The following is a 22635-nucleotide window of genomic DNA, read 5'->3' as shown; positions in this document are numbered from 1 at the left end:
TCCTTTATTATTTGCATGCATTTTTTGCCTTGTCACCCAACGGTCTTTAAAAAGTAGCTTTCAACAATGACTGCCCCTCTAGATCCCCAGCTGAGCCTGGACAGCAGCGCCTCCTCAGCTTCCCTCACTCTCTCCAACAGGGAGCGCAGCCGAGGGCCCCCTCGCCCTTTGCCGCCCCGCCCACCGCTGCCGGAGGAGCGGCTCCCCGATAGACCTATAGGAAATGAGCCCTCGCAAGGCTCTAGGAATGGTAACCGAGCCTTCTCAAGGCGCGTGCGCAAGTGCGCGCGCAGTGCCCCCGCCATCCTGGAAAGGGATTGTCGGCTTCAAGACAAGTTTTTTGTGTGAGGCCAGTGTGGACCCAGCCCAGGTACTCAGCGACCCTGGCGTTTTGCCTTTATGTCTCTGTGGCTGGAGCAGCCGGAGCCCGGGGCGGAGGTGGTGGGGAATGGAGATGTGAGTGGCAGGAGCGCGGGGCGGGCGCAGGGGCGGGGGGAGGGCGGTGTTCCCCTCTGCGCATGTCCGGAACCTGACCGTAGGCTTGGGGCTGTCCCGGCTTCCTTTCTCTCCCAAACGGAGTGCGTGTGGCCCTCGGACTGACGGGCTGCAGGCCGCTGGCGCTGGATGCTCACCCGGCCCGGAGTGGCGGTGGGCGGGGCCAGTCGTTCGAATCTCCGCACTGAGACCCTGAGGAGGAAAGGAGCACTTGAATCGGTCCTCTCCCGACCGAAGACATCGTCAGTTTTTCGATGTATTCAGTAGGAAGGACTAGTGTAGATCCGCCCTGAACGTGCAGCCGACCCATTTGCGTCGTTGTAGCTCCTCCATCCTTCAAAGCAGCTAATGGTTCTCTGGGTTGATCGAATAGAACCTCAGACACCCCCCACCCCACCCCTGCCTCCGGTATAATGCATAATTTAAAAATGACTTATTTGGGGAAGCATTTTTTTAAAACTTTAAGTCTATCAAATATGTGCACTTAACTCCAGTTTGGAGTACTTGAGTGCTCAGCTTGAGGAGCTGAGAAGGCTGCGGAATTCTTCCTGTGGATCTGTGTGTCAAACTGTCCACGATGCTCAATGAATGAAGTGCATCTTGTGCCGTTTGTATGTGCAGGACCACTTGCCATCTCTGCAAGACTCTGGAATTGAAGCTCCTGGGGCCCCTCTTGCTGCTTCTTCTTGTCTCCACCCACAACACAGCCTGGGGAAAATCAGGACTCAGCCTGAGGTACCAGAGGGAGGGTTGTCTGCTGGGGAGACCGAGCCTGAGTATCAGAATGCTGGTCTGGACTCTAGTGACCTTGCCCCAGGGCCTTTAGCTCCATATGAAGATGGAGGAAGAATCCATTCTATGAGGGGGTCTCTGATCTTTGGGCTGAGCCTAGAGACTGAGAGGAAGGTCCTACTTCTGTTCAACAATTTCTAAGTATGCTGCCTGGGAAGATGAGGAGTTGTCACAACTAAATGTGAATGTTACAATATTCTGAAAATATATGGGAGGGCGTAACTGAAAGATCTGGCACAAATTCTTAAGGAAAGAAATTAAAATTACCAAGGAAGAGGGAGGACTGGGAGCTTCTGATCTAAGGGCTGAGAGGTGAGATTTCCTTACTGTAGGAAAGAGGAAAAAGGATACCTAAGGTGAGGTGTATGGAAAATTGACCTGGTGATTAGCTAATCTAGTCTGTTTCCTTTCTTTCACCAACTAGTGTCCTTTACTTTCCACATACACACTATTATTTCCTAATTGGTTTCCCTGCCTCCTTTCTTTGACATTTGTAATTTAATTTGTTTCCTGATGAGAGACCTTTGGGCAAACGTTATCCATCCCATCTTAAAGGGGTGAAAAAATAGTTGCAGAGAGATAAATTGCTAAGAAAATTTTCATTATTAATAGAGAAACCAAGACTAGAATCTAGGAATATGAAATTAAGTTATCTTTTCCTTGCAGTAGGCCATACCTATGATCTGATATAAACAATTTTATTCTTTATAAAGCTGTTTCCTCCAAAGAACTAAGTAATCTGCATGTGAATTTTATGAGTAGGCCTTGGGAAATTGGAGTATTACCGTTCAATAAAGAAGTTAATGAGATGCAAAAAATAAGAAGTACACTTCAAACTTCACAGTATATTGAGGACAGATCAGAAGCTGTAAGAAGTATTACACACAGAGGACAGTGTTTGGCTTGGCATAGAAAAAAATGAAAAATAGTGTAGGCATTAGGCAAATTTACAACCAGGTGATGGGTTTAAATCTCAACTTTGTCACTTATTATTACCTTTGATCTTAAATTGTTTAACCTCACTGAGCTTTTTCCTCATCTTGAAAATGACAGGTTTTGACTAAATAAATGGTCCTAAAGGGGGATATGATATATACTCAAATAATTGCAATATGAGGTAGTATATGATGGGGGCAAATTAGGGATCAATAGGAAATCATCCTGTGACAAATATTATAGGGAGATTAATAGGAATAAACATAAAATAACATACATGAGTATGACTAGAGAGCATGCGATATGAGGACTGATTGATAGTTATTGATGTTTTAGACATGAATCTTGGTCAGTCGTTGAGATTCCTTCCACTCTACATTCAATTCTGTATGGAATTTAAACAGTGACCTAGGAAATTTTGAGGAAGGAGAGAGTATTCTGAGGGACACTGGGTAAAGCTTCACAAAGAATCAGTGAGCAAGATTTTATTAAATGTCTGCTGTTTGCCAGTTCCTATAAAGGCAACACATGAGTGGGACCTTGGAGAGGAAAAAAACAATTTTTTAGTAGTTAAAGAGAGATGCATGAGAACAAGAAACAGTGGATATCTAATTTGGCTGGAATTTAGAATAAATGAAGAATAAAATGAAATAAGGCTGGGAAAGTAAGTTGAAGCCAAGATAATCACACTTCTCTAGCACGATATAGCTTACAGAGCATTTTCACAAGAATTCTGTGAAGTTGCTATTATTGTAAGCATTTTGTAGAAACAATCAGAGAAAGATTACTTGCCCAGAAGCAATAACCAAAGTCTGCCAGGATTGGGATTTGAATCCAGGTCACTTCTAACAAAATGTACACCACTTTTTCCACTTCTCTATTATGTCTCGATGTAGATGCCACACAAAAGAGTTTCTATTTTATCCTTAACCTAATATGGAGCCTCTGAAAATATGGAGCAGGGTAGCAGATTATTTGTCTTCATTAGGTTATTTTGTCAGCTTTGTAAAGAATGGGTAGGAGAGGGGGAGGTGCTAGAATCAGGAAGACCAGTTAAGAGTCTATTATAGTAGTCTAAGCAAGAGGTGATGTGAATCTTTAAAAAAAAAAAAAAAGTTGCACAATGAATGGAAGGGCAGGATAGATTTGAGAGAAAAGGTGACAGCAGGTTGGTGAAAGGAGAGTCAAAGGTGACTTCAGAATCTGGCCCTTGGATGATCAGGAGGATGATCAAACAAAAATTTGAAATGTTAAAGGCAAAGACAGTTTTTATGAGACTGTGGTAATTGAAGTGATAGGGGAAAGTATCAGATCACCAGAGGATAGAGTATATTAGAGAGAATTGAGGCCAGTACAGAATCTTTGGTAAAAAATGGATGATTGAGCAAAGGAGAATAAGAAGGAGCAATCAGATAGAAAACCAAAACAAGAGAACAGTGACAAGTCAAGAAAAGAGCATCTAAGATAAGGAGATGGTTGAGAGATGTCAGGTAGAAAATACTGAGAAAAGGACTCTAATAATCTTGGAGAGTGCAGTTTCAGTAGACTGGGTTGGTTCTAGAAATTGCTTTGACTTACTTGTTAGCGTGTAACATTGAAATTGCCTCCAACTAGTTATGTGCAAGTTTCAAGACTGGTGAACTGGTATAAGTCAGGATAGTTTCCCATATGTTCCTTTCTTATCTCCAATTCTCCCTTTTCAGGATTTTCTCTCTCCTAAAAGGGGAGCGTTAAAGAGGAAGGAATGTCCTCTGTGTTCCTGACAGCTGGTCCCCAGGTGAGTTAGGATTTCATTTTTCTGCCACTTCAGGTCTCGGGGAGTGAAAAATTTCCTTCTTTTGTACTTGAATTTTTTTTTTTTTTTAACAAGGACCTGTCTCAGAACCTGAATAGCAAGTGTTTTCCTTCAAGTGACTAAACTTCATTAATAGGCTTGTGGAAGAAATGGACATATATCAGTGAAAGAAGTCATGTTAGAAAGTAGTGACAAGTTGACTATGTTGAGTAAGACCAGATTTTTAAGAGTCTTCATTAGCAGCTAGTTTAGAACTCATCCTACAAAAAATTTAAAAGTTATTTTGTGTTTTTGAGAAGGAAGGCAGTCAAAGGATATAATTAAGCTTTGTTTAAGGAAAAAACTGCTTGGGAAGAAGAGACAAAAAGAGAGTGAAGAAAATGGCTGAAGGATTCCAAATGGCATAATAGTGATCTTAGTGGCAAACATTGATGTGACTTATCTAGAGTGAGTCCCAAAGTATATAAAAGTAATAGAAACTACAGCAGTAAAAAATTTAAAGTTTATGATTTATTTCCCCACAACAGCTTAATGAGGCATAGATTATATTAGCATTTTTTAGACAGGAGATTTAAGTGAGTTAGCCAGGGCCACATACCTAGTTGTGTTGCAGCTGGGACTTAAGACCATATCTTCCAATCCTAAAACCAGTATTCCTTTCACCATACCATACTGTCTCTAAATAAGCCTTTGTCCACTGTAAAAAGGCTTTCATACTTTAAAATGTCTAAATGCTGTCCTCTTTTTGGAGTGCCATGGGGTGACTATGATTCCTGTCAGAATGATGTGTCCCATTGTCCATGACTGACATGGCCTTAAAAAAAATTGTCCTGGAAGCCTAAGGTGAGAATTTGTTGCTATTTTTCTGAAAACTGGATATTTATATATCCCTGACAAGGAAACCAGATTCTAGGTTATCTCCTCCCAATCATAGTTAAATGCATAGTTTGTTTTATAGTCTTACACAATAAAACAGGCATGATGGTACTTATTTAGTTTTATTGCTTGGCTTTCACACTGAAGTGTCACTACCTAAAAGGACCCAAGTTTTCAGGGCTTTGATATAAAATAGGATTCATATTTCATTACATTTTCTCACAATTGGAAGGAGGATTCTCAAAGGACAGGTCTAATTAATATCTGAATGGAAATCATCTTTACAATATCCCCCAATCCATGATCATAAAACCTCAGCTGGAAGAAACTTTGAAGGTGAACCCAGTAACCCAGTACCTCCTGATAAATAGCCTATTCCACTTCTAGACACTTTTTTCTTTCATTGATACCAAATCCTCAGCTCCCCCTCATTTTTTCTAATTCTGCCTTCTATTGCCCCCAAAGCAAATCTAATTTTTGTACCATATGGCAGTCATTCAGATACTTGAAAACAACTATAATATTCTCCTCCCCACTTAAGACTTCTTTTTTCTAGACTAAGTATTTCTAGTTTCTTCAACTGACCTCTCCTGACATCGTGTTGAAGAAAAAATATTATTACTAGTACTGTACTCTACATTTAGGTACCAGTCCTCCAGAAACAGTTTGGTATAACTTTAATCTATTTCTGAGCCAGTTCTAGCTTGGAGACTGAGATGTCTAAAGTGACATAGCTCCTTCATGCTTTAAGGAGAGCAGTGACCACTCTTAAGACTTTGGGTAACATAAGAATCTTGAACAAGAAAAGATATCTTGAAATACAGTTGGATAATATTCCAGAATTGAAAACCCTTTCCAGTACTGGCTACACATTCTGTCATTCCCCTCAGCTCACTGATCAAGGCAGGGGAGTCAGAATACTCTGTTCCTCATTGCCACTTCCAGGTTTTCCTCCTACCTCCATCATTCAGTAACTTGTCTTCTTTGAGGTTCATATCTACCACCCAATTAAAATTCCTGGTAGCATGCAGATCTGGTAGCATGCAGGTCACTTCCTACCTTCTTCACTGAGTTCAATACCTGGCTGACAATTTTTCTTTCCTCCCCAACTCCTGCCCTCATACTTATGAACTTCAGCATAATTACTTTCCCTTAAACACCCTAACCACTCAATTCCTCTACTTACTCATGTACCATCACCTACTTCTATACCCTGTCTCAGCTATACATAAGAATGGTCATACCCTTGATCTTGCTATCACTTACAAATGCACCACCTCCGTATTCAAGAATTCTGAAATCCCATAATGGACAATAATCTGTTTTCTTTCCACTTTTCCCTCTTCCTTCCCTTATTAAACAAAACCTGTTTTTCATCCAAACACTGTCCTTCAGTCCCTTGACTCCTCTGTTCTCTCCCAGGCCACCATTCCTGCCCTAACCACTCTCTTTTTTTCCCTATCTTGACCCCTAAGTGAACCAATTTACCCTACAGTGGCCTCCTTTCTTGAATCCTCTTATCATATCACAAACATCTGGGAAATATGTATATAAAAATAGAATGATAGTGTTATATTGTACATCCCAGTTCTCTGTATTATCATTTTTTTTGGATGATTCTTTATACCTAACCAATTAAATTTACCCAAACCAAAACCCAAATATATTTTAAAATCTTGATCATATTCATTTTAACTTGGTTTGTTTCGCTGGCATTAGGATTTTTATGTCCAAATGTTGTATCCTTTTTGTCAAGTGTTTTCAGTATATTTTCATTTTCATACATTTCCTTCACAATGAACTTTGTGATAACTCTTTAGTCATATATTGGAGGATTTTTTTCCTAAAATTTTGGTTAAAAACATTGTATGTCTGCTTATTAAATATCAGATTATACAGTGAGAACAGAGCAGATAACATTATTTCATAGGATTTAGAACTGGAACGGGATCTTGGAGATTATTTAATCCAGGCTTTTCATTTTAAACATAAGGAAACTAAAGACCAGAGAGGTGAAGTGAATTAATAGTAAATACAGAAATTCAGACTTGTCTTCTCAAAATTAGTGTACTTTTTGCTATACTGTGGAATCAAGGTTCACAAAATTTGATAGGATAGAATGATAGACCAGCTAACTGGGGGAAAATATACAATTCTGCATAGAGGTTCAAAAAATTAGCTATTCAAGTAACATCACAAGACAGTAGACATAATGACAAATTCAGTTGTCTAGAATTTTTAAGCACTTGCCTATACTCTTTAAAATTATGCCATGTTTCTAAATTTTCTTTTTTTGTAACATGCTGTTCCTTAAGGGCAGGAAATATACTTTTCTTTTTGGGGGGGGGGGGTGCCATAGTCTTGTACAGTAATAATAAATGAATACCTGATTTGGAAGATTCAGAATTCTAAACATAATCAGAACTATTTCCTATGAATCTTATCTACATCCTGTGATGCTTCTAACTTCCCCCAGTGTTCAGGAGTGGAGGTGGGGGGGAATGATCTCAGACTGAATAACTGGATTTTACTATTTCAGGAATCAGTGACATTCAAGGATGTGGCTGTGGACTTCACCTGGGAGGAATGGGAGGAACTAGATATTGCTCAAAGAGACCTCTACAGGGATGTGATGCTGGAAAACTATAGGAATATAATCTCACTCGGTAAGGAAAGGACCACATTTTTATGTCACTTGTAATATCTCTTTTTCTCAATTTTTAAAAAGCAATGTGGCCTTATGAAAAGTTTCAGTTGAGCCTGAATCTTAGAGATCTGAAATTCCCTAACACCTTGTAGTCCCCAAAACAATGGAAATTGTGAAAAATGCTATATGTTACAGTTAAAATGGGGAGCTGCGTTGATTTCATGAAGCTGCAGTTTTTTTCATCCTTCAGAAATCCTGAAGATTAATCAGTGGGATTTCATCCTGTGATAGTTCTATATCCTATGACAAAATATCCAAGTCTCTGTCTTTTCCCTGTGAGTAGGGACTCAGGTTTCTAAACCAGAGGTGATCTTCTTGTTGGAACAAGGGAAAGAGCCCTGGATGGTGAAGAGAGAAATTCCAACAGTCATTTGTCCAGGTGAGTAAGTGAGAATTAGGTAGGAAAGGAATCACTTACCTTCATAAGGGGGTAGCATCTTGTGTTACTTGGGTAGCTCTTAGAGCTTTTCAGTTCTATTAAAGATCTAAGCCATTTGCTATGTTTTTATTGCATACTTTAATTGTCTAATCTCTTAGAAATGGAAGGGATCTTAGATGTTATCTAGTTCAGTTTGCCACATACAGGCAAGTATTCTAAGTATTTTCTAGATACTTAGCAGATACTTATCCAACCATTGCTTGAATCATGATTTTATTGAATATTGATGTAGTACTTAATTTATTTGTGAAGTAGCATGTCTTCATTTTTGGACAGTTTTGTTAGATAGTTTTTTTCTTATATTCAGTGGATCCTAATTTTCCCATTGGAATAAAGCAAAGTGAGACTAAATCCCCCTTCCATAAAACTGCCTTTCATTTATTTGAGGACCAGTATCATATTCTTCTTAAATGTTTTTTTTCCCTTGTCTTTCAGTGCATCTCTCCAGTTTCAGAGGTGTCCCTTCCTTCTAAATCTGACTCCTTTCCTATGTTCGAGGTTTTTATCTTTTATTCATTTTCCAAGGACCTTGACTTGATTATTTCTTCTAATCTTTAGTTTCTCCTTATTCATTGGTTCCTACTGTTTTCTTTTATTCCTTTTGCTGCCAAATTCCTCTCCCAAAAGGCTACATGAATTGCCTTATTTCATTTTTGTGTAATCTTTACAATCTGATTTTGCAGTTCAACCTCTTCTAGCTATGTGTCATGGTCAGCTCACTTTAACCTGTTTGAACCTTACTTTCCTCATCTGTAAAAAGAAAAATATGACAAGAAAGAATAATTTCACTATCTGTCTCAATCAGTCAATGTTTATTAAGCACCTACTATATACCAGATACTGCTAAGTTAATGGGATACAAATTTTAAAAAAAGAAAGATAGCTTCTGCCCTAAAGGAATTTCACTCTAATGGGGGAAGACAACACACAGAAGGGAGCTGAAAGCAGGGAGGGCAAGGATGGGAAAGGTACCTAACATGAAGGCATGGTGGAAGAGTCAGAGAAGTCTTAAAGAAATATAGCCAGATAAGGAATGAGGAAATGTTTTGAGTTGAACTGTATCCTTAAATGGAGGTTTTGGAATTCATTGTTACACCCTCCAATCTATTTCTCAGCATTGTAAGGAAAATACCTTAGAGTATTTAGAATATATATTATATATGATATATATATATAATATATATATATATTATATATATATTATATATATATATAATATGTATTCTAAATTAGGAGAAACTTGAAAATGTGATGAAACAGGGTAGGAAGTAAGCAGAGAATATAAGAAAGAAATTTGAGGTCAGTAGTATCAACCCACAAGAAAATATACAATGGGAAGAAGGGCCCTGAATGTATTGGAATTTGTAAATGCTTTAATCTAAATTCATTCCTTATTCTTACAGGAGAGAGATATCATAAATGTGATACATGTGAGAAGAATTTCAAACATATTTCACGTCTAGTTAAACATCAGAGAATTTGTACAGAGAAGAAATACTCTGACCTTAATGACAATGAAAAATCATTTTTACAGCAGAACCAGCATGCTCAAAATCAGAACATTAGTACTGGAGAGAAACCTCATAAATGTAATGAATGTGGGAAAGCCTTTAATAGAACTGCACACCTTAAGTTGCATCAGAGAATTCATACTGGAGAGAAACCCTATCAGTGTAATGAATGTGGGAAGACCTTCAACCAGAACGCACACCTTACTCAGCATCGGAAAGTTCATATTAGAGGTGATCCCTATACATGTAGTGAATGTAAAAAGACTTTCCGTCACCCTTCATCCCTTGTTCAACATCAGAGAATTCATACTGGAGAGAGACCTTATAAATGTTATGAATGTGGATTAACTTTCAGGCTATATGTGTATCTTACTCTACACCAGAGAATCCATACTGGAGAAAAACCCTATAAATGTAATGAATGTGGGAGAACTTTCAGATTGCGTTCAATCCTCAATCAGCATCAGAAAATTCATACTGGAGAAAAACCCCATAAATGTAACGAATGTGGAAAAGCCTTCAGTCGAATATCATTCCTCACTGGACATCAGAGAATTCATACTGGAGAGAATCCCTATGTCTGTAAAGAGTGTGGGAAGGCCTTCAAACAGAGATCATCCCTTAACCAACATCGGAGGATCCATACTGGAGAGAGACCCTATAAATGTAATGTCTGTGGAAGAGCCTTCACTGGTCGGACACAATTTAAGCAGCATTACAGAAGGCATACTGGAGAGCGACCCTATAAATGCAATGAATGTGGAAAAGCCTTCAGTGGGACACCATTCCTTAAAAGACATCAGAAGCTTCATACTGGAGAGAGACCTTATAAATGTGATAAATGTGAAAAGACTTACAGGCTGGAAGAAAATCTTGTGCAACATCAGAGAATTCATTCTAAAGTGAAACCTTACAAATGTATTGAGTGTGGGAAAGCCTTTGCCTATAGAACATGCCTTACTCGACATGAAAGAATACATAATAAAGAGAAATCCTATGAATCTGGAAAAACTTCCAATCAGATTTTATATCTTACCCAACATCAGAGAAGTACTAGAAAGAAATCCTATGAATGTACTAATTGTGGGAAAACTTTCAGTTACAGTGCAGCCTACATTAGACATCAGAAACTTCACAGTGGAGAATAGCCATGTGAACAAAGGAAAAACTGCTTTCAGTTCCTGCAATTTCATCTGAAGTTGAAAGACAAAAGTCCCTTTTACTGTTTCATTTCTCTCTACCTTATGCATTTTGGCTACTACCTGGAAGCTGCCAAGTTGAGTACATCTGATTGGGAAGTGTGCTATTATTCTGCAGAGGAAAATGATCAACATTTACTTGAGACATTGTAAGAAAAACTTTTATTAAAACGATTAAACCTCATTCCTTAAGGAAACTTAATAGGAACTTTTTAGAACAGTGGAAATTAGCAAATATGTCACACTTAAGTTATGTTATTGAAAAACTGATATAAACAAAAATATAACCAAATGTTTTGTTCACGTATGCATAATTGTACTTGGAAGCCACATTCCTGATAGAACTGATGCTAAATGTTTCATGAAAGTATCTGATTTTATTTAATGAACTACATGTGGTTGAGCTTTACAAACCCAAGCTAAACTGTATGTAAATCATAGTATAACACACTAGCAAATTATAAAGAAAATTAAGAATTTAGGGAGTGAATTGAATATTGGATCAAATTTTCCCTCTTTTGTGGTGAAAGGAAAAACTTGAATTTTATGTGGTAATTCATTTATAATCTCTTATTTGAGGTAGGGGCAGTATTTTTTTTAATCAAAGTTTTTACATAAGAGTGGGGTGGATCACTAAAGTCTTCTACCAGTTAGAAGGCATGCTTTATTGTCTGAGAATGAATTGCAAATTGTAAGCCAATGAGTGAAGCTTGAGTCATTTTATTCATAATGGTGAAACTCAAATTAAGTGGTAGCTTTCTTCAATGATTTCATTCTCTTCTGTAAACAATGAAGGAAGCAGTTTCTTAGGAAATATCCAGACCTAACAAGATCATGGGCTAAGCTAGGCATAGGAGCTTTTATTTAAAGTCTAGATAATATTTCATACCTAGCTAATCTAGTATGACTAAGTAGTTCTCTGTCATAAATAGCTTTATTCTTCTATATTCTTTCCGAACGTGTATATTCATGTTTCAGCAAGCACAAAACATGGAAAAGATGGTGTTGTGAAAGGACTGAGACATATGCCGTCTTTTCAATATACTCAGGAATTTAGCTTGCTTAATTTTAGTAGTGGAAGTAGATATTGCAGAACAAAATAGATTTCATTCCCTTTGGATGATATTAACAGCAAAAAGAAAATTTTAAATATCAGGATAAATTCAGTATAAGTTTTAATAAGGAGCAGTCACAGCAACAGTGCTTTCTAAGGGCTAACCTAACTAAACGTAGCAGTCACTGATAGATGGGCTACTTGGTGGTGCATTGTCTGGCCGTGGCAACCCATGAAACAAAAATTCAAAATGGCCCCTCGACCTATTTGGCATTCTTGTCATGAAAGTGTGGAAAAGGGGCAAAGTAGGTACTAAAAATCACGAATTTTAAACCATCAATAAAATTTAACTTGGCCATTGTCATTTCAGAAGTGAGGTACTTCTGTAATGATTAACGAATGGACATACTACAGAAGGAACTGAATTCTATTGTTGACATTCTATATAAGGTCTCAATTAAATAAAAGGATGGTTTTCAAGTTTTGCTTGGAGAGGCAAAGAAATTGATGCAGAGTTGGTTTTACTGTGTTCCCAAAGGCAACAAGATGTTTTCTGGAATATTTGGTTATTTCATACAGTAATGTTTATGGAAAGTGCCAGGAGACCATTAGGCACCAACATCTATTACAGAAGGTGGGAGAGGTAGAGATGACATATAGGTATATATACATACTAGATCCTCTGAGTCAAGAGTTCGTAATTTGTGTGTGTGTGTGAGATGAACCCCTTTGATTATCAGCTGAACTCAAGGCCACAGAGTATGGTTTTTAAGTGCATAAAATAAAATGGCTAGGATTATACATATATGCTATATGTATATATATGTATATATGTACACACATATCTATATATAACCTATATATAGGTTCATGGACCTGGGTAAGAATCACTGGCTCTAAATTAAATAAAAATATAATTTGATACATCAATATGAATGGATAGAGGTGAGGATGGCAAAAAAAAAAGTTGGTACATATGGTCTAGCAATAAAGAGGTCAAAGACATTGCACTGAAGCCTCACATTTATGAAAAACAATCTAAAAGTAATAGATTTGATGAACACTAACAATTTTAATAGAATTGTTTTGGCAGGAAATGACTCACTGATGTGGGAGTCATTTTTAAATTATCTGTATACTCAGACTATTGGATTATTAGAGCAAAGATCAAAATTAATACAAGACTGGAGAAAAGAATAAAAATAGAAAAAATACTATTAAGCCTGCCCAGTTTAAATACATTAATTTATGTCCAAAAAGAAATAGTATAGAAGAAAAGACATTGACACCAATTATGTAATTTAATGTAGATATTTAATTAATGCAAATCAGATGTCATAATTGGACCAAAAGGGCCTGCAAACCATTTAATCAACATAACACATGCCTTGCCAAGCAGAGAGTTATAATAGCCAGGGTAGCACTTATTTAGAATGCCAATTCATTTTTAAAATTCTGGAGAGAAAGCTGATGGAAGATTGAGCAGCATCAACTCAAACAGAAGCAATTGAAGTATAAAGTTTAAAGATGCTTGGCAAGAGGCCCAAGTAAACAAAGGTATCCAATGGGCATTTAAAGATACAGCTTGAAGAAAACAAATAGAAGAAAGCTGAAACAGGTTGATATAAATGTACTTACAGAAAGCAAAATTGGAAGGGGGCAAAGTTGTAGATAGCAAGTCTACCTAAAGAATCCTAGATATTCAGTCAAAAATAATCAAAACAACTTTAGCAAAATAGGATATTAAACCCTTGTGACTCCATATTTTTTGTAAACTCAACAAAATGTATCCAGAAGATGTTTTTTCTTCTGTTCAAAATTAATAGATTATATAAGGTATTTGGGAGTCCACTGATCAAAACACATGGGCACTATATGAATCTAACTACAAAACACTACAGGGAAAAAAATTGGAGATACTTTTCATGCTTGGAATGTATCAATTTTAAAACCATTTACCTGTTAGGTAATATTTAATGCTAGTAACATTTATGTAATGCTATCCCAAACTAAGGATTATGTTATAGACCTAGGGGGAAGAAAAAGAAATGACATCTGGAGAAACAAATGGTCAGGAATCTCAAGGGCCGTAATAAGTAGGAAGGAAGGGAGGCTTGTACCAGATATGAAACTACCATAATGTCATCAGAATTATTTATTATTCATTAAAAAGTAGAAGAGTTGATCAGTGGAACATAATAGGTACACAGTTACATAAGTGCAAGTGAGCATAGTGCCACAGTTTTCAGTAAATCCAAAAACTTCCAATTACTAGGGTAAAGGAATCGTTATTTGACAAAAACTGCTGGGAAAACAGTTCATTCTGGGAGAAATTATATTTAGTCTAGTATCTCACCATATACAAGAAAAGTTCCAAATGGACACAACCTAGACATAAAAGTTTGTATCATAAATTGAGGAGCAAGGAAGAAAATGGTCTTCTCAACTACGGATAAGGAAAGAGTTCTGACTATACAATGAGTAGAATCACAGAAAATAAACAGTCATGAAGGGAGAGTACCCCCAACTCCGAAGAAAGGAAGTAATCATTGTAGTAAGTTTTTCAGATGAAGGTGGAGTGAGAGCCAGGTTTTTTTAATGGTCAATAGATAAGGCCAGTCAATTTTCAAAGAAAAGTCATGCTATCAACATTTATGTGAAAAAAGTATTTCAAAGCACTAATGAAAAGTCATGGAAATTAAAACATCTCTGATGTTCTACCTCACATGGATTAGATTGGCAGGCATGACAAGAATAGAAAATAGAGGAGAAATAATTTTTTTCAAACTCTCACAACCCATGCTTCTAAACTTTTTTAAAGCACATCAAATAATTCTGAGTAGGATAACCAACAAAAACATAGTGAGTCATATTTTCAGCGCTGAGTAACAGGAAGAGAGAAATTCAGGTCTGCAGACATTGAAATAGGGCTTGCTTGCAGCATGACAGGGCAGAAATACCACTGGCTATGGGCCAATAGAGGTGTGATGGCAGTGGCAGCACCTAGAGCACCCAATGCTCAGTTAGTAAGGAGACTGAAATCTTGGTAAGAAAGAAAATCAAGAAGGACCTCTGTGCTAGCACTGGATTTAGGATTGAGATATTATTAGGCAATAATATTTGACGGTTCCATTGTCCAGTAAGTACCCAGTTCCCAGGTTATAGTTCCAGGGTGGAGAGGAGCAGTTATAGTAACAAGGGAGCAGAGACCCTCCTTGGATATGGGTCACAGGTCTCCCTGGAAGAGAAGAAAGGCTGTGGTCACAAAGGACCAGGAGCCCTTTAAAGGCCAGAGTGCAGACCAGAAGAATGACTAGACCAAAGCCCAAATCATACCACTTTGGAAGTGTGAAAACCTAAAAGCCTCCAGACTTAGCTGAAATAGGACATAAAAGCCTGAAGCTCAAGTTAGTAACCCCCTTTTCCCCAGAAGAAAGCAGAGCCCAACTCAAACATAAGGTCAAAAGTCATAAATAGGCTGGAAAATGAGCAACTTTCCTCCAATACACAACAAAAAGAAAAAAGAACCTAAGCATAAAAAATCACTTATAGTGAAAGGGAAGCTCAAGAAACAAATTCAGAAGACAATGACTTTAAATCATCCATAAGTAAAGCCTCACAAAAAAAAAAATAAAATTGCAGTTTGGACACAAATCCAACAGGAATTCCTAGAAGAGAAAAAGTTTTGTTTGTTTTTTGTTTGTTTTTTTGAGGCAAAAACAGTTTTAAAATCAAATAAAAGTGATAGTGGAAAAATTAGAAAAATAAATGAAAACAAGGCACAAAAATTATGAAGAGAATTAACACCTTGGCAAAGAAAAAAGGCACAAAAATACTCAAGAAATATGGGTACCAAAAGGTACTAAAAAGCTCCTTGGAAGTCAGTTGGCCAGTTGATAAAAGGGTACAAGATACTAGAGAAAAGAACACCTTAAAATTCAGAGTTGGCCAAATAGTACAACTTCAGTGAAGAAAATAACTCCTTAAAAATTAGAATTGATCAAGCAGAAGCTAAAGACTTCATGAAACATTAAGAAACAAAAAATAAAAAGTCAAAAGATTGCTTATTGAATATACTAGTAATTGCTATTGTAATTTTGCTTTATTATAGTGTTCAATACTTCTCAATACTTGTATCTATCTATGGGAATACCTGCCAGAAAACATAAAAATGTTCTGAGAAGAAAATGATATGATACATGAGAATGTAATTATAGAGGCACAAATGTGGTTTTGACCGCAGGGGTGATGGTGGAAAGAGATTTTCTGGCTCAGGACTCTTGCTGACACTGTGATAAGAGAACTGTGATGGAAAAGAAACTCTGCCTCAGAGTTCTTGACTTCACTATAATAAGAAGACACTGGGGGCAGCTAGGTGGTGCAGTGGATAGAGCACCAGTGCAGGAGTCAGGAGGATCTGAGTTCAAATCTCATCTCAGACACTTGACATTCACTAGCTGGGTGACCTTGGGCAAGTCACTTAACCCCAATTGCCTCATCCTGAGTCATCTCCAGTCATCCTGATAAATATGTGGTCACTGGATTCAGATGGCTCTGGAGGAGAAGTGAGGCTGGTGACCTTGCACAGCCCTTCCCTCACCCAAAACAAAGTCAAGTGCAAGTCATGTCATTATTTCTCTGATGGCATGGTCTTCTTTGGCAACGAAGGACAAACACACAGAAAGAAGACACTGACTCTGTTACACCAACTTGGCAATCAAAGTTGAGAAACAAACTTCAGCTCCTATTCTGACCTTTCTGAGGCAGAAAAAATCCTCATATTCCCCCTTCTGATGTGTATATACTTATCTTCCCCCTCCTACTTCCAATAAACTCCATTGTACCTATTCTGCTTATGTATTGACATTCTATATAAAACTGCTAAAGCTGACACTCTAGTAGAGCTAGAACTAGATGGTCTAGGCCAAGGATGGGGAACCTGCAGCATTGAGGCCATCCAGGTCCTTGGGTGCAGTGTTTTGACTGAGTTCAAGTTCAACAGAACAAATCCTTTTCTTAAGGGGATTTGTTGTACGGAGTTTGAATTCGGTCAGAGGGCCACACTTGAGGGGCTATATGAGGCCTCTAGGTCAGGTTCCTCACCCCTGGTGGGCTCTCAGACATTTTTTTCCTACAGGTGAGCTTGTACTCTAAGCATAAATAAAAAGTGCAGATAACTATCTCTGTATCACTGATTTGGTGGTTGGTACCTACTACCAATTAATGAACCTCTTGGATAATTTTATTATACACTACACTAGAAATTTTGGGGAATTTCTCCTTGGGACTCTTGGTTGAGCTAACTTAACACACTCCCAAGGGAAGATCTTCTTTACAATATACTGTCAGATTTCTCATTTTCTATCAACTTGTATGAATGGTTTTCTTTGCTATTTGCTATGTATGTATTCACTATGAAACTAGTGTTTGATTGGAAGTGATTCAAGACTTGGATACAGAGCTTGAGGTTCCCCTTTTTCCATTATAAACAGTGACCCAGAGTTTGGCTTGAACCTGAAAACTACATCGCCTAATAATTTGTAGGGGAGCAGAAATCAAATTCTACCCTTGTCCCACTTCTCTGAGGAGAGCAGAGTGCCCAGTTGCTCTTGGTGCTGCTTGGGGCCACTGGAGAAAGGTGGGAGGATAAGAAGCTGGACATGTCTGTTATGCCTCCTTTAGAGCCACACAATGATATCCCCATGCTACATGTGGAGGATCGCTTTGTTTGTATAAAATTTAGAAAGAACTTCACATATATTATCACATTTAATCCTCAAAGTGATCCTGAAAGTGAAAACAGAACCAAAAGAATAATATACACGATGTCTATAAGGTAAACAAAATCAGTACTGAAAGGGAACAAAACTGCCCAAATACAATGATCAATGTTAATTCTTTATTGTAAAGTTAAAAGTCATCATTTTTTTCTCTTAGTCATCAAGAAAGTAATTGCTTTTTGAAGGGATGTACTCTCTAGGAGTGTTTGTTTGGGTTCAAAATAAAAATGTATCAATACATTTAAAGAAAATCTTTTTATTCTGAATTTAACACCAAAAAAAAATTTTTATATATATAAAGTAGAACAGAAAATGAGAATTATATGTGAAACCACACTTCTCTTAACATGTATCTTGATTTTTAAAGTGTATAATAAATTCAGCATTTACTTTCAAATATGTCTTCCTTGTGTGTTTCCTTCTGAACTTTATTCTGTTCTTTTCTGTGCATTTTTTTAAAATGCTTTAATGGTCCCCAGCTCTACTACCCAAAAAAACCTAAAGCATAGATCTGGTAATAACACCCTCCTATTCAGTAAGCTCCATGTAAAAGCAAGCACCCCAACATACACAGAAGGGCCTGCTATTCCAGGTTCTTAGATTGATTTTTAAAAGGAAAGAAACTTTTGAGGGGTCCACAGTCACTTTAATCAAGCACATATTTCATTCACTTAGTTCAGGGGAAAAATCAGCACCCTGAGTTTCAGAAAAAATACAAAGAAATAATAATCAACAGACAAGGCTTCCAAGTGCCTGACTGTAAGCAATATACACGACAGATCAGGAGACAGATAACTGTCTGACCATACATACATACTTACCAGAGAGAGAAGCACAACATCTGGATTTTCAAAGCCAGGGGGATCCTTAGCAGCTGCCTCAGAGTCTCATCTGGCCAAACAAACGTTTCCAATGAGTAAACCCCAAAATGAAACCTCACCTAAGACTCTATACGCTTTTCAGAGCCAGATGGCATCACAACTCTTGAGAACCAGTGGCACTTTGGAAAATTAACAAAAGGTGTAGGCCTCTCCTAATCAAGCTTTCCTTAATGGGCAGGCCCATTAATGGGTGGAGAGTATATTTAATCTCATTAGCATTACACCTATTACCTCCTAGATCAAATAAGAATTCTTTTTTTGGCATTCAAAGCCCTTTACAACTTGGTTCCCTCCTACTTTTCCAGTCTTCATAGACCTTATTCCCTGCCTCATATTCTATGATCCAGGGACACTGGCCTCTTTGCTATTCTTCGCACAAAATATTCCATCTCTTGACTCCAGGCATTTTCACTGAATGGTCTCCTTACCTGGAATCCTCTCCCTTCATCTCCCCCTTCTGCCTTCCCTGGCTCCTTTAAATCCTAGCTAAACTCTTACTTTCTATGAAAAGTTTTTCCTGATCCTTAATGCCTTCTCTCTATTGATTAACTCCAATTTATTTTGTGTGTGTCAAGCAAAACAAATATGTTGAGCATATACATTGACCATATCCAAAAACATATGTCTCATTTTGCATATTGAGACCATCACCTCTTGGAAAGCATAATTCATTTTTATCCTCTGGAGTTGTGGTTGGTCATCGATTAGAGTTCTTGTCTTTCAACATCATTTCTCCTCGTTACGTTATTCATACACACACACACACACACACACACACACACAAACACACCTATAGTTCTCTAGTTCTGTTTTATTGTTCTATATCCATTCATACAACTCTTCCCAGGTTTTCTGAAACCATATAATCATTTTGTACATCAAAAAATAATATTTCATTACATGCGTATGTTGTAAGTTGTTCAATCATTTCTCAATTGATAGGCACCCCATTTTCTAGTATTTTGCTAGAACAAAATATGTTGTTATAAATATTTTTTATATATATGGGTCCTTTTGCTCTTTTACTCTTTCCTTGATCTCTTTGGAGTATAGGCCTAGTAATTGTATAGCCCAGTGAGGGGGTATGCACAGTTCAGATGATTTATGGGTATTGTTCCAAATTGCTTTCTAGAATGGCCCCATTTCATAGCTGTATCAACAGTATATTGGATTGCCTCTCTTTCCTTATCCCCTCCAACAATTGTCATTTTCATTTCTGTCATTTTTTTTGCCAATGAGGTATAAAGTAGAACTTCACAGTTGTTTTAATTTGCATTTCTCGTAAAAATTTGGAGCATTTTAAAAAATATGGATATAGATAGCTTAGATTTCTTCCTTTGAGATCTCCCTGTTCATATTATTTGATCTTTTACCTTTTGAGGAAAGACTGACATTTTTGAAATATATTTGAGTCAATTCCATATTTTGGGTATTAATCCTTTATCAAAGAAACGTACTGCAAAGATTTTTCACAGTTAACTATTTCACTTGTAACTTGATATTGTTTATGTAAATATGCTTTAACTTCATATAATAAAAATTTTCCATTTCCTTTTCTATGATCCTCTCTATCCTTTGTCTATTCATGAACACTTTCCTTATTCATAGTTGTGAAAGTGAGAACTAGGAGATTATAGTCCATAGTAACAGCAATGTTATAATGATGATCTTCTATAAAAGACTTGTTTACTCTGATTAATACAAATAATTCCAAAGGACTCATGACAAAAAAAATGCTATTCTTCTCCAGAGAGAAAACTGAGGTACAGTGCAAATTGAAGTATAATTCATTTTTTTCTTTCATTATGGAAATATACTTTGCATGATTTCACATGTTTAATTGATATCACACTGTTTTCCTTCTCAGTAGGTAGGAGAGGGGTGGGAGGGAGGGAAAGAATCTGGAAACCAAAATTTAAAAAGAAAAATGTTAAAAATAAATATTAAATATTTAAATTTAAGATGGTCTTCTATGGAAACTCATCACAACCCTACTCTTGTGTACATAGATCATTTTCATAAAAAATTGTGGATATGAGAAATAAGGTACATGTGTAAGTGGTAGCTGAGATCTTATTTTTTCCTCTTAAAAATAGTTTTCAATCTAATCTATGGAATTTTTGCTCTTTGACATATCTTGAAAATAGTCTTCAAGTTCATGTAATGTGTTCCCTTTGTAGAACCTATATTAGATTGCACATCATCTTGGGGAGGGGGGAGAAGAGGAGAAAATTTAAAACAAAATCTTGTGGAAGTGAATATTGAAAGTTAAAAATAAATGAATTAATTATTTTAAATGTGTTGCCTTTGGCATGTTTTTTAGTTTTTCTTTGCTCAAATATAGCAAATCTTTCCTACTTCATATTCTTTGAAGTGCCATTACTATTTATTTGTTTTACATGATTTAGAAGGAAAAATTCCATAAATGTGAGAACTGGAAAACAGTATCTAAAGAGAACAGGGATCTTTCATCATAAGGAGTATAAATCCTAGGAAATTATTCAGTGAAGGACACTGGATTTGGATTTGGTATACTGATGTTAGAGACATTTTTTTCTAACCACACTGAAAAAAGACAATCAGCAAAAAAAAGTCAGCATTGATTCTGGGACATTAAATTGAAGGCCAAGGAATAAGAAAAGTTACACCCCTTCTGTTCAAGTGGATTATCAGCTGTTCCCCAAACTTGGTATTCTCCCTTTCTTATCTATGCTTTTGTAGAAGCTGCTTTTTATGTTTGGAGTTTACTCTCTCCTCCCTTCTATCATTTAGAATCTTTAGATTCCTTCAAAATTGACCTTACCTTTCCTGGTGCACACAAGGGATCTCACCCACAGTTCTCTTCTCAATATAATGTAAACATAACAATTAGCAGCCTGCCAGGTTGCAGGCAGGCAGTACTCCTCTGTTGTAGAGACAGACAATTCCTTTCTAATTCAATTCAACAAATATTTGAGCCCTTGCAAGGCAATGGAAACACAAAGACAAAAATAAAATAGTCCCTGCCCTCAAGAATTTTTACATTCCACTGAGTAGACAAAATGGAATGGAAAAATAATTTTTTAAGAGCTCATTATATGCCAAGCAATATACTAAGTGCTAGGGATGTAAGGGGATGACTAGGACCATCATCCCATCATAGGAAACTATAGACCTTTCCTTTTCCCAACCCAGTCCCTACTGTCCCATTACCCAGTTCCCACAAAATGCTGGATCCTCAATCTCAACTAAAATGTTGAAAGCCCCTCCCTAATTCCGCATCCACTCTGTCCCTCATATTCACTGTCCTCTTGGTCAAGGAATGTCTGTCTTGTCATTACTTACCAAAGCCCTTGGGGTCCTGTCATCTTCCCTGAGGCTTTCTCTACCATTTACTTTGCCTTTCCATTTGCTTTGAACTGAACCCTCTTTTAAGTTCTGTCTTTCCCCAATTAGAGCATGTTCTTCTTGGGAGGAAGGATTCACTTTTCTTGCTTCTCTATCACTTAACATAGTGCTTGGCACATAATAAAAACCTATTAAATTATTCTTCATTCCATTCTATCCCATAAGTGAAATATAAACTTCTTAAGGGGAGAGACTATTTTGTTTTTTTCTTTGTATTTCCTTTGCTTAGCAAGGGTTCAAATATTTATTGAATGAGAAAGGAATTGGCTGTGTCTGCTATAGAGGAACAGTCATCGTTGGAAGCAGCAGGACTAATAAGTTGAACTTCAAAGAGTCTGGTTGTCCTTCCACTTCCATAAGTTCATACTACAAAGAAATTATAAATTGGCCATAATGCATGTCATTCTGGCAAATGTAGAAATGTGTATGCATAGAGTCTTTGGACAGAATTGTGCCATAATTCCACTGGCCTTGGTGAGAACTGTGGATCAAGATGTCAGAGGAAAGGGAGTTTCCCCATCAGCTCCTGGGCTGCTTCATAGAATTACCTCCTGCTTTCTTCTCTCCGCTGTATATGTTGTAGAGAGATCTCAGAAGGGTTTTCTTTTTCTTGATCCTCTCACTGAGTGGAGCAGAGAGGAAAGGAATCCCCCAAGCCAGAATTATTATCCTTTCATCAAGCTTACCTTCCCTCTCACCTTGACCCATAAGGTCCTTCACAGTCCTAAATCTGTGATCCTTTAATTGCAATGTCAAAGGTGGAGTAACGCTTGGAGCTTCAGA

The 22635-nt window shown here is 37.2% G+C and overlaps 1 protein-coding gene across 6 annotated transcripts; it reads left to right on the top strand.

Annotated features, from left to right (window-relative positions):
• Positions 1 to 208: 208 nt before the first annotated feature.
• LOC140519183 (uncharacterized) lies at positions 209 to 17985 on the top strand. 6 transcript variants are annotated; one of them, XM_072631986.1, is made up of 5 exons: positions 209 to 370; positions 1117 to 1230; positions 7434 to 7560; positions 7885 to 7980; positions 9444 to 17985. In XM_072631986.1, the coding sequence occupies exons 1-5, from the start codon at positions 224 to 226 to the stop codon at positions 10697 to 10699; spliced, it is 1740 nt and encodes a 579-aa protein (XP_072488087.1). In that variant the 5' UTR covers positions 209 to 223; the 3' UTR covers positions 10700 to 17985. The 6 variants fall into 6 exon arrangements, with proteins under 6 accessions (XP_072488087.1, XP_072488092.1, XP_072488088.1 ...); XM_072631991.1 differs by lacking the exon at positions 1117 to 1230 and adding an exon at positions 3927 to 4000 and having other exon boundaries at positions 297 to 370; XM_072631987.1 differs by lacking the exon at positions 209 to 370 and adding an exon at positions 3927 to 4000 and having other exon boundaries at positions 511 to 1599.
• Positions 17986 to 22635: the final 4650 nt, after the last annotated feature.

This window comes from Notamacropus eugenii, chromosome 1 (genome assembly GCF_028372415.1).
Source record: "Notamacropus eugenii isolate mMacEug1 chromosome 1, mMacEug1.pri_v2, whole genome shotgun sequence".
Lineage (NCBI taxonomy): Eukaryota > Metazoa > Chordata > Mammalia > Diprotodontia > Macropodidae > Notamacropus > Notamacropus eugenii.
Note: the sequence above shows the minus strand (reverse complement) of the source record. Positions and strands in the feature narration are given on the sequence as shown.